We start from the raw sequence: 13,627 nt of genomic DNA on the forward strand, positions 1-13,627 counted from the left end.
CAAGAAAGGAAATAGTTTAGGGTTCTGGGATTGTTAAGAATAATGGATTTAATATCGGCCAAGACCAAGCCTGGAATCCAGAGGCAACTGTTTCCCTCAGAGTTTCTCCTGACTGACTGCTAGGCATTTTACTAAAGATTTCTCTTGTGCAACTGCCTGACTAAAATACAGCACACCCTTACCATAAAGCCCTTTGTTACAACATCTCTGCTATAAAGCTGCAAAACCTTGGCTCTCAAGTACATTAAATCCTTATAAACATGCCTTCATTTCAACCGTGCAATATTTCAGCACACAAAGCGTTTCTTCTGAAAAATAGCACTTTAATGAGGAGAGGGGTAAAATGTATAAACTAAACCTCATTATAACCTAATTTCTGGGAGATAAGCAAGCTGTTATAAAATGAAGCCATGGCAATCGCATTTCATATGTCTCGACGGTTTAACTCTCTTAAAGAGCCCTGGCCACACTGACGACGAGTTTAAAAAAAAAAAAAAAAATGTATTGGGCCACAACCTGAATTTCGGCTCTGCTGTCAGCAACATATTATATGTTTTGTATACTGTCAGAAACTGTGATGTCAAACACTGCTGCAGCTTAACAAATGACCTGTCCACTGGAAGTTAGGAGGCTGATTACAAGTTATTATAGACACACATATCCTTAAGCCTTTTCCACATGCGGCTTTAACTATGCTGGTACAGTTAAAGTGGCAACTCCCCTCAGTATATACACAGTTATATTAGTATAAAACATCAGTGACTTAAAATAAATTTTGTTACGTATAAACTGCCCTTATATCAGTATAACTGTGTCTATCCTAGGGCTTTTACTGGCATAACTATATTGGCTAAAACTAACCTCCTCAAATCACACACTTTGTTGACAACAGTTATACCAGTAATATTTTTAAAGTTTTAGGCCTTAGATTGTGAGCTTCTTCAGCCAGAGACTGTCTCTTCTAGCATTGGTTTCAGCATTGGACTGCTAAACCCAAGGTTGTGAGTTCAACCCTTGAGGGGACCATTTAGGGAACAGGGGTAAAAATCTGTCTGGGGATTGGTCCTGCTTTGAGCAGGGGGTTGGACTAGATGACCCCCTGAGGTCCCTTCTAACCTTGATATTCTGTGACTCTATGTCTGGATAGTGCCTAGCACATGGATTCTCAATGTGAGGCTCATAAACAGGTGTTAAGGAATATGACCATTCTGCTCTTTTCATATTGCAAAGTGGAAGGGGATGGAGGAGGGAGTGCCAGCATGAGAAAAGTTGAACATACTGTGAGTGCTACCACAGACAAATACATAAGAATAAATATCTAGGCATTTTAATGTTAGACAGCTGTGCTAATTATATACACACCCCTCCATCCTGATAATCAACAAGAATGGTGAAAAGACAGAAAAAAAGTTGACGACCTTTTAAAAATGAGTTTCATAATAGGACAAAAATCTTCTTTCAGAGAATGAGCTACTTGCCTACCACAAAGAACACCCTGAATTAGAATGGTTTAGAGGACTCCAACCTTTTTGCAGTCTTAATTTAATCAAGAAACCATCATTGATTATAATTCTTCTAGCCCAGCCTGTTGGCTCTCATGGCTGAAAAGAAAGCTTAGCGATGATTAGGTATTTACTACAATCGATGAAGAAAATAGTGAAAGATTAGTGTAAAGGTAACTGGAGAGGAGAATGGCTTACAAAAAAAAAAAAACAGCTAGGAAAGGCACTTCATTCCATCTTTGATTTGCGAAGTCAATATATCATCAGAAGATGGGAACATAGCAATAGTTGAGGCACAGTCAGAAAATTAAACCATCCAAACAATGAAACCCACGAGGTTCTTTTGTTCCTGGATGTTCTGTTTTGGACAATAATGTAGGAGGATCAGAATTTCAGCAAAGGATAGTCTTGGTTCTTGGTTGCTATCACATGATCTCGGTCAACAGCAGGGTGAAACCCTGCCACTGTTACTATAACTAGGTTAAAATAACTATTTTCCCTTATCTCCTTGCTACAGCTCATAATAAATGAAATTCTGGACTGAAGTGAGCATATTTTTCCTGACTGATCATTAATACAGGTTTCAGCACTAAATACACAGCTCTCTCTACAGTAACAGACAAGTTTTTGCAATTGCAGCTTTTAGAAAAGACCTCCTGGGGGACATAAGACCCCCAATACTCTGTTGAGCTACAGAATTAAAAGCAATAACTTGGCTTTGAATCTAGTCCCCATATACTTTCTCATCTTCAAATTTTACTGACAAGATTATCTCTACAAAGCCTACAGTGAAGGAACAAGAGATTTTTTCCCCCTTAAGTCACACGAGACTTATCCAGCTCATAATGACATTGCCACAGGAAAAGACTGTGGGTTGGACAAGTTTGAATCAGTCTGTCAGTGAAACTGACAAAAAAACATCACAGAAAGCCTAGTGTTAAAGTACACTAGCATGTGTCTTCCATTAACTCAATGTTTCTGTTTACTTTCATAAATTTTTCCCTTAACCATACAATTAAATTGGTAAAAACTATTATTGGGTGCAGACGCCACTTCATTTTACAGCGTTCCATTTTCGTTTGTTAATGATGGAGAATTTGGGGTTTTGGAAGGCTGACCTGGAGCACGTGACATGCCTGTAACAAGGCCCTGAGCTAACAAGTTAGCCTTTAGCTGCCATGGAACTGTCAACAGAGCACTGGCTTGGAGACAGAGAGGAAGAGCAAAAGACAGAGAAAAAGACCAATTCAGCAGAGAGAAACCAAGCTAAATCAGTCCCAAGTGCCCATGTTGGAGAGACTTGATCTCATACCTTGCTTGTTATCAAGCCACTCCTGATACGAGGCAGCTCCAGTTCCGTTGAGGTCTACAGACAAAACAAAAAGTTTCATTCATATCAAACACAAATAGTAGAAACCTTGTTTAAATGGCAACCTTCCTGGAACAGTCTATTATCTGTGCATGGTCCTAGTGGTTTAAATAGGCAGCGCTGTGTCGCATCAACCCAGGGTGGCGAGTTTCTTTGTCCTTAGGAGTAAGTGCCTGGCACTGTTCCTCCAACCCTGCCCACCTGGTTTCATGCTGGTGAGGGGCTAGGGGATGGAAATAATGAAGGAGAGAAGACGGATAGGGAAATGCCATACTGGGTAGGTTCCCCAACCAAAGGAATGCTGGCATTCAAAATTTGTACCGACTGTCCCTTTAAGGCCCACAAACATAATAAATCAGTGGTTCTCAAACAGTGGTCTGGAGAACACTTGCTTGTAGTTCGTGGAAAGCTGGCTGGTCCCAGGGTGCTGACTCTCCTTTTGGTTTCTAGCTACTGTGTCACATTAAAGAAACTAAAAATACATTGCCGTATTTTTCTAACATTACTTTTCCCAATAAGCAATTGCTGTAGTTGCCAAAGACGTTATTTGATCATTAGTGGGAGGGGAGATGATCCATGAGACACTTACTCTATTAAGAGCTGCCTCACACAATGAAAAAAAAAAATGGTGGAATCTCTTACTAACTGTAGTAACAACCAATCTTTAAAATAATTCTTAGCAAGTATCAGAAGGGTAGCCGAGTTAGTCTGGATCTGTAAAAAGCGACAAGAGTCCTGTGGCACCTTATAGACTAACGAAGTGGGTATTCACCCACAAAAGCTTATGCTCCAATACGTCTGTTAGTCTATAAGATGCCACAGGACTCTTTATCCCATTATTAGCAAGGTTCTAAAGGCGCTCCCATATCAGCATGCAAAGTGAGAGAACCCCTATATACATGGGGATTCTGACTATATTAAATAACATGGTTTAAACTCCTTTATGGCAGAACCAGGTTCCAACATGGCTTAGACATAGTGTGAACAGATTCAAGTAGAGTTAAAAAACCCAAACAAAACAATGTTCCTATATGTTTTTCTACGTGGACATAAAATTGTTTGGCATTCATGCCAGCAATCTAAACCATATTATAATCCAATTCAGCCACAATATAATCTGAATAATCCTTAAAGCAAGGTTGTAAAACACATCCCACAATCCTGTGTAAATCAAGGCTTTTTTGAGGCCTGTATGCACTGGACACCTAGTTACTAAACACAGGTAGTAACAAGGTTGAGTCCAGACATGGTGCACAGCAGGATTCCTCACAGTGTGAATGTTCCATGTTTAAACCTTGCTCATGAGCAGGACTGTACCATGATTATCAGGCAGTAGCTGGGATTTAACTCAGCACTGCTGTGCAAATGGGGCCATCTAAGCATGTCAATTGTCTCAACCTGGTTACACTTAATGTGGCTCTAGCCACATTGCTGACAGGACCTCCACTAGCATAGTTTTAACTGTAGTTATTAAATGGCTGCATACATAGGATTTGACGTTAACACCCCATTCATCCCTACTATTTCAGTCTTGTTGTCAGTAGATACACAAGACAGCAGTGGGCAAATCTGTTTATGAAGGCATCCTTCACTGTGCAGAAGGGATAGGAAGGCTGCTTTCCTAGACAATGATTCCCAAACATCAATTACATTTCTGCCCCTACAAAATTTGAACAGCTCCTTAAAATCATAACACTCTGCTATTCCTTGTGTGTATTGCAAATGCAATTCCATAAAAGCTTAGCAAACAGCTGGCAATGGCTCCTGGCACACACACAGAGATTCAGACTGGATTTATAAGGTTTCGCATTCAGCAATACTATTTAATGAACAAAAAGGAAAAATTTAAAGTTGCCCCAGTGTTTATGTTGTGTAAATCTGAGATAATAGATCTTCTCCCTAATCCTAATGAGGTCTTCCCATTAAAATCTTTATTAGCTTCTAGCTCAGCATATTGCCAAAAGGCTTGTCACAGTTTCCTTATTGCTCAGTACCAAGATCTGCTTTAACTTTTACAAATAGCTCTGAGATATTTCCCAGCTTATCAGCATTGCCAAGCAGGCTGTCTTATCATTACTATTGCAGATAAAATAAATGAGCTCGGGATGATATGAATAATGGCATTTTCTGTAGTCTCGTTTCCCATTACATTTTCAACAGATTGTAGATCTAAACTTAAGCACACAAAAAAGCAGAGGGAGAAGATTTATGTTAAAATTTACCTTTGTTGCCTTAGTGTCTAGCATGTATTTTTAAGCTCACACGAAAAGAGCAGGCAATTAATTTTGAAAGGGACTAGAAAAGCCTCAATTCTCCTTCTCTGAAAATCCCCAAATGCACAATTACTTCTGGGACATTTCTTCAGCTGCATTTGGTGGATAGCGACAAGGACAGACAACATTGCACACTACCTAATGAAGCCATCTTCATTAGTATCTTCCTTTCTCTAGCTGCTACGTGTATCAATTGGACTGGGAATTGAAATCACGAAAGGCAACGGAATTGTATCTGAATAAAAAGACTGGGCAACGGAGGTCTCCAAAGCCTTCCTGTGTCTGATTAGACTGTGTACATGTGGCACATTAATAGTACAGGGAGAGTTTAACACAGCAAAAACTAGGGCAATAAAGAGATCAGAAAGCTGAAAGACCAATACATCTCTCAGTTTTCATGCCAACAAGCAGGGAGGTCATATTCTGATAACCACTTTTAGTCTGGAAATCACTACAGGGTTAAATGCTTTCCTGTTCCCCAAATTCCTAGCCATGTCACAGCATCAAGGTTATCTATTATTGGCAGTGACAGGTGAAAATTAATCTCCTAATTATTTCCTGCTGCATAATCTGCACTGAAGAAGTAACACAAAGGGATTACAGTGCACCATCTATGGAAGGCTTTTCTAGGGAACCAATCATATAGTGGGATAGGAGGCAGGTGTTAAAGAAGTATTTGTGAAGGATTTCCAACTATTCCGCAGACAAACTACATTACAGCTTTATAACCTAGAGCTTTGGAGTGAGGATCTACTTGTAGGTGACTTAATGGCACAGTCTTTATTCTGTTGTTGATTACTTAAGGAAGAATAATGATTTGTGCATAATGTGTCTTCTGGGCAGGAGAGCGTTGTGTATCAAATGCTGGAAAACTATAACGAGTCACTGCAGGAGTGTAGTCCAAGTAGAGATTTAATTTTCCACACAGAAGCACTATGAAATTACCAGCCTATGGCCGCAAATAACCATCCTTTTCTCCCACACCATTTAATACAAGATAAAAATTCTTGTAGCTACTTGGGACTACAATCTAAGTCAATGATGAGATGAGGCTGGTAAAGGTTAGCCAGCCACATTTTCAATAATATATAAATGATCCTTTGTAACACACTTTCCACAAAAACACAAACTAAACTGTGTGCTTTTAAAAGTGAACATTAAAAAAAAAAAAACACCCTCCACTTTACAAGCTACACAGGAAAATCTTTGATTTCAATGTAAACATCTCAGTTGTCTTGAATGATGGAGTTACAGTAAACTCCATCACTTCAACTCACTTTGCATGTGCACAAAAGCAGGTTTTATTTTTAAAAGACCAAATGTATTAAGCGTTAGCCTTTTCAAAGCAGCCTTAAAAGCAGAACAGAGTGGGTTTTTAAAACTGACTTTCTATTGCAATTTAAGCCCTAATAAAAATACTCATATTTAAATAAGGAAACAAACAGCACATTTTTACAACCATCAAAAAACACTATAATGTCATCTTTTGACTTCTCCACGTTGGTGACACATGACTGTGGTTCTGATTACCAACCCTAAGCATTGTTGTCTTGTCAAGTTCCTTCTCCAGCTGATAATATTAAGATTTCCAGCCTCTCTGATGGTGGTGGTATACTTCTTGACCTTTGATACAGGCTTCAGAAACTGCAGTAAGTCCTTCGTCTAACCTCTCAAATGTTGAAGCCAGGCACTAATTTGCATCTTTTCAGAAAAGCCAAATCCTGTCCCAGCTTTGAAAATAATGTATTGATCCAACAAGCATAACCGCACTGATTTAAGTGAATTAACCGCACTGAATCACCTAACTTAGGACATGATAGGTAGATCTGAAAAGATTGTTGACACTTTAAAGAAACACAAAATAAAACTATCATAGTATAGTAAAGTTGTCAGTTCCTTGAAACTGGGAGCCATGCCTGAATGAAATATTGTACTGTACTTTAATAACCACAAGGTGGCATACAAAATATGAAAAAACACTGTCAAAAAAGAGTTGTAAGGAGGGTCTGGACTTCAAATAAGGCAACTGCAACTTTATTTCTAGTAAAAATTGTTTAACTACACAAATGACATAATTACCAAAATCACCACTTGGGGTCACTATACTGCCTTCACTGCTTAGAATTAGCAAGGTAACATTAGTGGTTGTTTTTGAAATAAAAATAACACTTTAATGTGTTTTTATCTGCAGGAAAAATACCTAATAATTTTTTTAAACAAGCTATTTAAAAACCTATTGGAATTGCCAGTATAAGTAGAGATGTTAAATTAGCACTCAAATGAAAGGACTTCCCCATTAGCTATAGAGTTCTTCTGATTCTTCATTCTGTTCATCTGCAGATTTAAAAAACTTTAAAACCACATGTAACAGCATATATAACATTGCGATAGTCTAGATTTTCAGGTTCCAAGGGTTAAAAGCTCTATTTAGAATCTGAATATAAACATCTTGAACTGGTGAGAATGGGGAAGGGTAGAAATGAATAATTTCCTTATTAAAACAATTGACAGTGAAACTTTAAAAATATTCAATTATTTCAACAAATTATTTTATTACATAGGTGAAATTCAGGTCTTTGGAGGTCCTGAGTACTAGGACTCTGAAAACACACATCCAGCTAACTAGGCATATTAAATCAAACAAGATTATGCATACATATTTTTGATTTAAAGATGTATTAAAATTTTGTTCCTATATGGGTAAAACCATTCGAGTTTACATCACTAAAGTTAGAGATTATCTTTTTATTCAGATCGATCTACCACAGATAAACAGAAATAACTTAATGAGGGCTGTGATAGAAGTAGAACCTTTTAATGTTTAACCTTTGGCACTAAATATGTCACCTAAAATTAGTGACTGCCATTTCATATTTTTTTTGAAAGTTTTAATTTCTTAGTAAGTTACCAAACCTTTGTAAATGTAATTACTAAAAAGAGAGATACCCCCCCAAAATCACAAATATGCCAATTTTACTATCTCTGCCAATTTTTTACAGTATTGGGTCTTGTTTACAGAAGACTGAAGTATAAATTATTATGCATAGGCATTTAAGGAATATGCACTTCATTATGTGATGTACAAATTCTCCCAAGGGACACTATGTAATGCAATTTCTCCTTCCTCTCCCTAAGGATTATATTTCTCATTACATCTCCTGGTAATTGATCAGCCTAGGAAACAATTACTGGTAAATCCATACGTTTCCTTACCTGGTTCACTGTTTCCATCCCATACTCAGCATCATAAAAGATCGCAAGAAACAATAAATAATTTTTCCATTTGTGATACCAAAGTGTTTTCCCTATTTTAGCACTAATATCTGTTGATCAATGCTATTTGGTGAGAGAGAACACATTTTGGTAAATAGCATGTCAAAATGACTTGAAGTAATTTCACACAGTCATTGAAGTTAACCAGGATGTGTATTCTATTCTGATTATACAAATAAGTTAACTTTGAAAGAATCTTCTGTGATTACTTAAAATCTGTGAGAGAGAGTGTGACCCATTTCTGCCTCATATCCAGATTGGAGTCTTTGGTTATTATGGGTCATTCAATGCGAGGATGCTGAAAAGCAAGCCTAATTAAGGTATAAAATGAAGTATATACATCAATGCTTTCACAATGTATTATACAGCAAAGATTAGTTCACTAAGGAATTAATTCCTTCAAGTGTAATTTTTGTCAACATATATTCCACTAAATCTCCTGCAGTTCTTTAGGTTAGGAAATAATCTAATATTTCCATTCTTTACCAAAGTTCAGTACTACACCTCATATTCAATCTATGTACACATTCAAGGTCAGCAAATACCAATTCATATTAAATACACATAGAAGCAACAGACTTCTAAAGTATACACTGACACCTTTCCTACATTAGGGTACTGGACTTATTTGTCTTGCTGCTATTATGTTGGGCAAACATGTACTACCAGTTTGTGCTAATAGAATAACATGGGAATATATTTTGCTCATTTCATACACTGCTGTTCATTTACAAAAATAGACTCAGTGTCCCTTGCAAAAATAAGTCTTACGATTTCAATCAAGGTAATCCACTTTTAAAATAACATTTTTCAGATATAATGGGGCAGCTGTTTTAGAGAACTGATGTTAATGAAGGAAATTCTTCAAAAGAACATGAAAAAGTATATCATTTAGAGAAGTTAATGCTGTGTGTTGAAATCAAGCTTCCCTTCCTTGCAAGCCTGCATGTGGGGAAAATCGGATTTATACATATACATAAACCACTGAAGTAAACTCTGATCAGGGATGACCAGAGATTTAACTCCTCAGGAATAAGAACAGGAAGGTTCTGTTTCCATGTAATACACTAACAGTCTTTTCCAGTTGAGCTAAACTGACTTTCAGGGGTGGATAATGAAGCAAATAAATCCAGCAGATATTGTGGACGGTAGACCAACTCAGCAGTCTTGTGTTAGACAATCTCCAGGAACCAAAGCAATCACTGGGAACAGTAAGTAACTTAGATATCTAGATGTATTTGTTCTATATGATGAAGTCAAAAGAATCTCTGATACTATAATCTTTCAGGAAATAAGGATATGTATAGGGGTTAGTTATTTATCAGCCTGATGACATACATATACAACTCTTCTGTAAGATTTTGCCATTAGTTCACTGTTTAAAAATGAATTAAAATACCCCCTTTTTTCCAAATTCCTTTTTCAAGACTGGTCATCTTTGATTACCCAGTGACTTCATCCCTAAAAAACTGATAACTTTTAAAGATTCAATCCGGAATTTTTAATTGGATTAAATATTTCTTTCCTATTAAGTAGATGGTGGGGAAAAGTAGACACATTGACAATAACATCCATCCAAGCAGTCAACTCAAACCCTGTGTTTCAATTTTGCCAACACAATTCATTAGGCTTTGCAATGCTGTTGGGGTGTTTGTTAGCCAAATGACACTATGTTAAAATGGACAGATTCTTAAAGACCATTTTAAACTTCTTATCCTTTGTGACTAAGAAATTTTAACTGCACTGAATGAGTTAATTATCAGATACTTTATGCAGTTAAGAATCCTGTAGTACCTTATAGAATTCATCCATGAAAGCTCATGCTCCAAAACGTCTGTTAGTCTATAAGGTGCCACAGGACTCTTTGCTGCTTTTACAGATCCAGACTAACACGGCTACCCCTCTGATACTTTATGCAGTTAAAATTTCTAACGGGTTTAACTTTATTTTGTTATAATTAATTAACAGGATTCTTGGACAAATATATCTGCTACATAGTATATTGGGACAAGGACAAAACTGCCAAGAAAATACCCAAAAGCGACAAGCTGCGGTACTGAAGCGTTCGTTCTAGGTACGTATGTACAGATTTGGTTTGGGTGGGTGGAATAAATAGGAGGTCATTTTGAGATCATGTTACCACTTTCATTCTTTCCTTACTTGTATATGAGGGTGTTTATATGGCACTTTAATGGATTCAGTTTCTCTGGTTAGTTATGCTTGGAATTGTTGATTCTAATAAGTTTCTCAGTCAATATGCACGCCTTCCTTTGAGATGTTGAAGATCCCTTATAAATTACAAGAAGGTGTGTGCCTTGGGGCTCTGCTAATACAGTATTACTTTATTGCTTGGATTTAATATGGTTCTCTACTTAAGCGTTGTTCTAACCATTCCTGTTTTACAAGGGCTATGTGTGGAACCCTCGACATTTACCTTCCTTTCCCTGTTGTATACATCCTTCCGCAGACTGGGAAACTAGGCAATGAAACACATGCACACCTTTCCTTCTTGTACACAATCACTACATCTGCAAGAGAAATCTCCTTCCATGTCCCTTCTGTGAAAGCAAAGTTTCAAATGTTGGATCATTCCCAGATCCCTGATTCCGGCAGCCCTGGGCTGGAAATACAGCCCTGTGTTTGCTGATGAAGGCAACAATTCACTATTTATTATTTCCCCCCTTCTTAAACTGAGGGGGAATGTGTGGTTTGCACAGAAGGAATACGCAAAACAGATTGAAAAACAGGCTGCCTATAAAAAAAGCGATTCACTTCCCAGCACATCTCGGAAGGCTCTTCCCTGCTAAGTCTGGATTAAACATTAAAAAAAATAATAGCCCTCCATAAATCTGCATTGAGGATTTTTTGGTTTTGCCTATTTGTTTCAAAGCAGAGGGACGCAGTTTCTGATTATTTGTGCTTTTACGACGGATGCATCTGGAAAATTCACTCAAAGAAAAGAAAAAGAAACCCCATGGAAAACAGTAGAGCATAACGAGAAGGACAAAACCTGGGGTAAGATTCAGAAAATTAAACAACCTCGTCAATTTCACCGAAAGAGACAAAACAACACACACACACACACACACAACCAACCACCATGCACCAGGCGGAAAACAGGGCGATTTCCTTCTCCTGTCTTACCGCAAAGCCACTTAACTCATCATCTCCTGGGGCAAGGGGAAAAATATTTCTAACCTTACTCACCCTCCCAGACAGAGGTGCAAAAACGAAACAATGCATGACGCCTACATGCTCTGAACTGGCCGCAGAGCAAAGACTGGGGTAGGGGTGGTAGTGCTGGGGGGACAAAGCATCTTCCCCAACGCCCCCCCCCCTCCCAAACGTGCTTTTACTTACCCCAGCTGCAACGCTGCCCGAGAGCCGCTACAATACAATCACAAGAACAGTTGGGCAACTTCAGGAAGAAGGGATAATCCACAATGCGAAAAAGTGATAGATATATATGTATATACACATACACACATAAATCTGCGTGTGTGTAAACACACCCCCGGGGTGTTCGGGCGGGAATCCAGATCAGTCTTAATCCATAGACCAAATGCGCTGATCAGCTCCGGCCGGTGCTAGGGGGGGCGAGCCTTGCTCCGTTTGCACAAAGCAGCACACAAACCGGGAGATGCCCTAGGATCCCGTCTCCCCCTTCCAGCCCGCACAGCCGCCGCCGCTTCTCCCCTGTCCTCGCCGCAATCCTGGCCCCGGGAGCGGAGAGTTTCGGGTGCCAAGCAGGGATTCCGTGCGCGGCGGTGCAAGGAAAGGTGGAAAAGCCGCTGCTGCTTTTTTAAATTTCCTGTCCCGTCGTCATCCCCCACCCCCCAAAAAAAAAATCGGAGAATTTTTTTTAAAGCCGAAGTTTGTGTCCCCCCCTCCCCGTCTGTTGGGGGGGGTCTGTCTGATTTCCCTCCCCCCCACCCCGCGCTTGTATCCAGAAACTCAGCTCAGGAGCCGAAGCGGGCACATGGTACTGATCCAGGCAGCGGCGCTCATTGCAAAACCAGCCCGGCTCCGATCGGCCTCAGGCAGGCGGCGAAGGAGCGGTGGGGGGAGAGGAGAAAAGATCCCGGGCCCCCCCCGCATCTAGGGACTCCCCCCGGCTGGAGATTTCTTCCGCTCCTTCCTGCTGCTCGTCAGGTCTGCGGAGCCATTAGTCCCACGCGTGGAAGGACACGGGACGCAGGACGAGCAGGGGCAGCAGCCCCCTTGCGGAGGCGGCGGCGCCCGGGCAGCGAGAACCCGCGCCGGCTGCTCCTCCGGCGAGCGCTGCTTCGGCGACGCCGCTCCGGAGGCAACTGCGAGCGGCTCGGTGGCAGCACTCGCTGTGGTGGCAGCGCAGAGCAGCAGGAGCCAGGCTAGACTAATCCAGGCACGAGACACAGATCTCTCCTTCCCAGCGCCGGCGGGGGCACTCCGCCGCCCCTGCTAGGGAAACCTTCCCCCCACGCCCAGCAGCTTCTGCCTCCCTTTCCCCCCCAGCCCCCGCCCCAGGAGAGCCCGGGGACTGTCCTCAGCAGAGCTGGAAGGGGAAGGCGTTCTGCAACCTCGAGTGTCCAAATGGCACCGGGGGACACGGGCTAAATTCGGATCAAGAGGAGGGAGGGGAAATTAAAAACAAAACAAAAACAAGGGGATTTCTAATGACTTATGGTTCCCTTGAAATGAAGGTTCCGTTGATAAATGAATGGCAATCGGTATATTAGATAGATAATCATTGCATGATTGATATATTTTAATAAATGGTTACTCAACTGTTAGACTCTGATAGGCAGGTTGCTTATAACCAACAGCAATGCTTATAACTGTCTGTAACACTTACTATCATGTCTGCAACAGCTATTAATCATTGATTAAGCTTTATAAACCATTTCTCCGTGGAAAGTGTGCAAGAATTAACAGCCATTGGGGGATGTAACTCCATTTTGGAAGAGAGTATGTATGAAGGGGTGTCAGATCACTGGGGTTCAGATCACCTAAGTAACTAGATAGATAGATAGTCATTATTATGAGTACAATATCTGTCATCTTTTTTATTATAAAGGGGTGTGTTTAGCCCTTTCCTCTACCCTTCACCTGTCCTCTTCCCTGTTTGTTCAATGCCCAGGGCTGCCCAGGGGGTGGGGGGGAAGTGGAGCAATTTGCCCCAGGCCCCACAGGGGCCCCCCACAAGAATATAGTATTCTATAGTATTGCAA

General features: G+C 40.1%; 1 protein-coding gene across 14 annotated transcripts in view; it reads right to left on the bottom strand.

Moving 5' to 3' along the window:
• FBRSL1 (fibrosin like 1) overlaps positions 1-13,627 on the bottom strand; it is a 760,769-nt gene that overhangs the window by 129,702 nt on the left and 617,440 nt on the right. For 10 of the 14 annotated variants that reach the window (XM_050924082.1, XM_050924087.1, XM_050924088.1 and 7 more), the window contains one exon: positions 2,815-2,868. The exons of the other annotated variants lie outside the window; for them this stretch is intronic. In XM_050924082.1, coding sequence (XP_050780039.1) covers positions 2,815-2,868 — 54 coding nt within the window. The remainder of the gene's footprint in view (positions 1-2,814; positions 2,869-13,627) is intronic. 14 annotated transcript variants of the gene reach the window in all.

This window comes from Gopherus flavomarginatus, chromosome 15, assembly GCF_025201925.1.
Source record: "Gopherus flavomarginatus isolate rGopFla2 chromosome 15, rGopFla2.mat.asm, whole genome shotgun sequence".
NCBI classification, from domain to species: domain Eukaryota; kingdom Metazoa; phylum Chordata; order Testudines; family Testudinidae; genus Gopherus; species Gopherus flavomarginatus.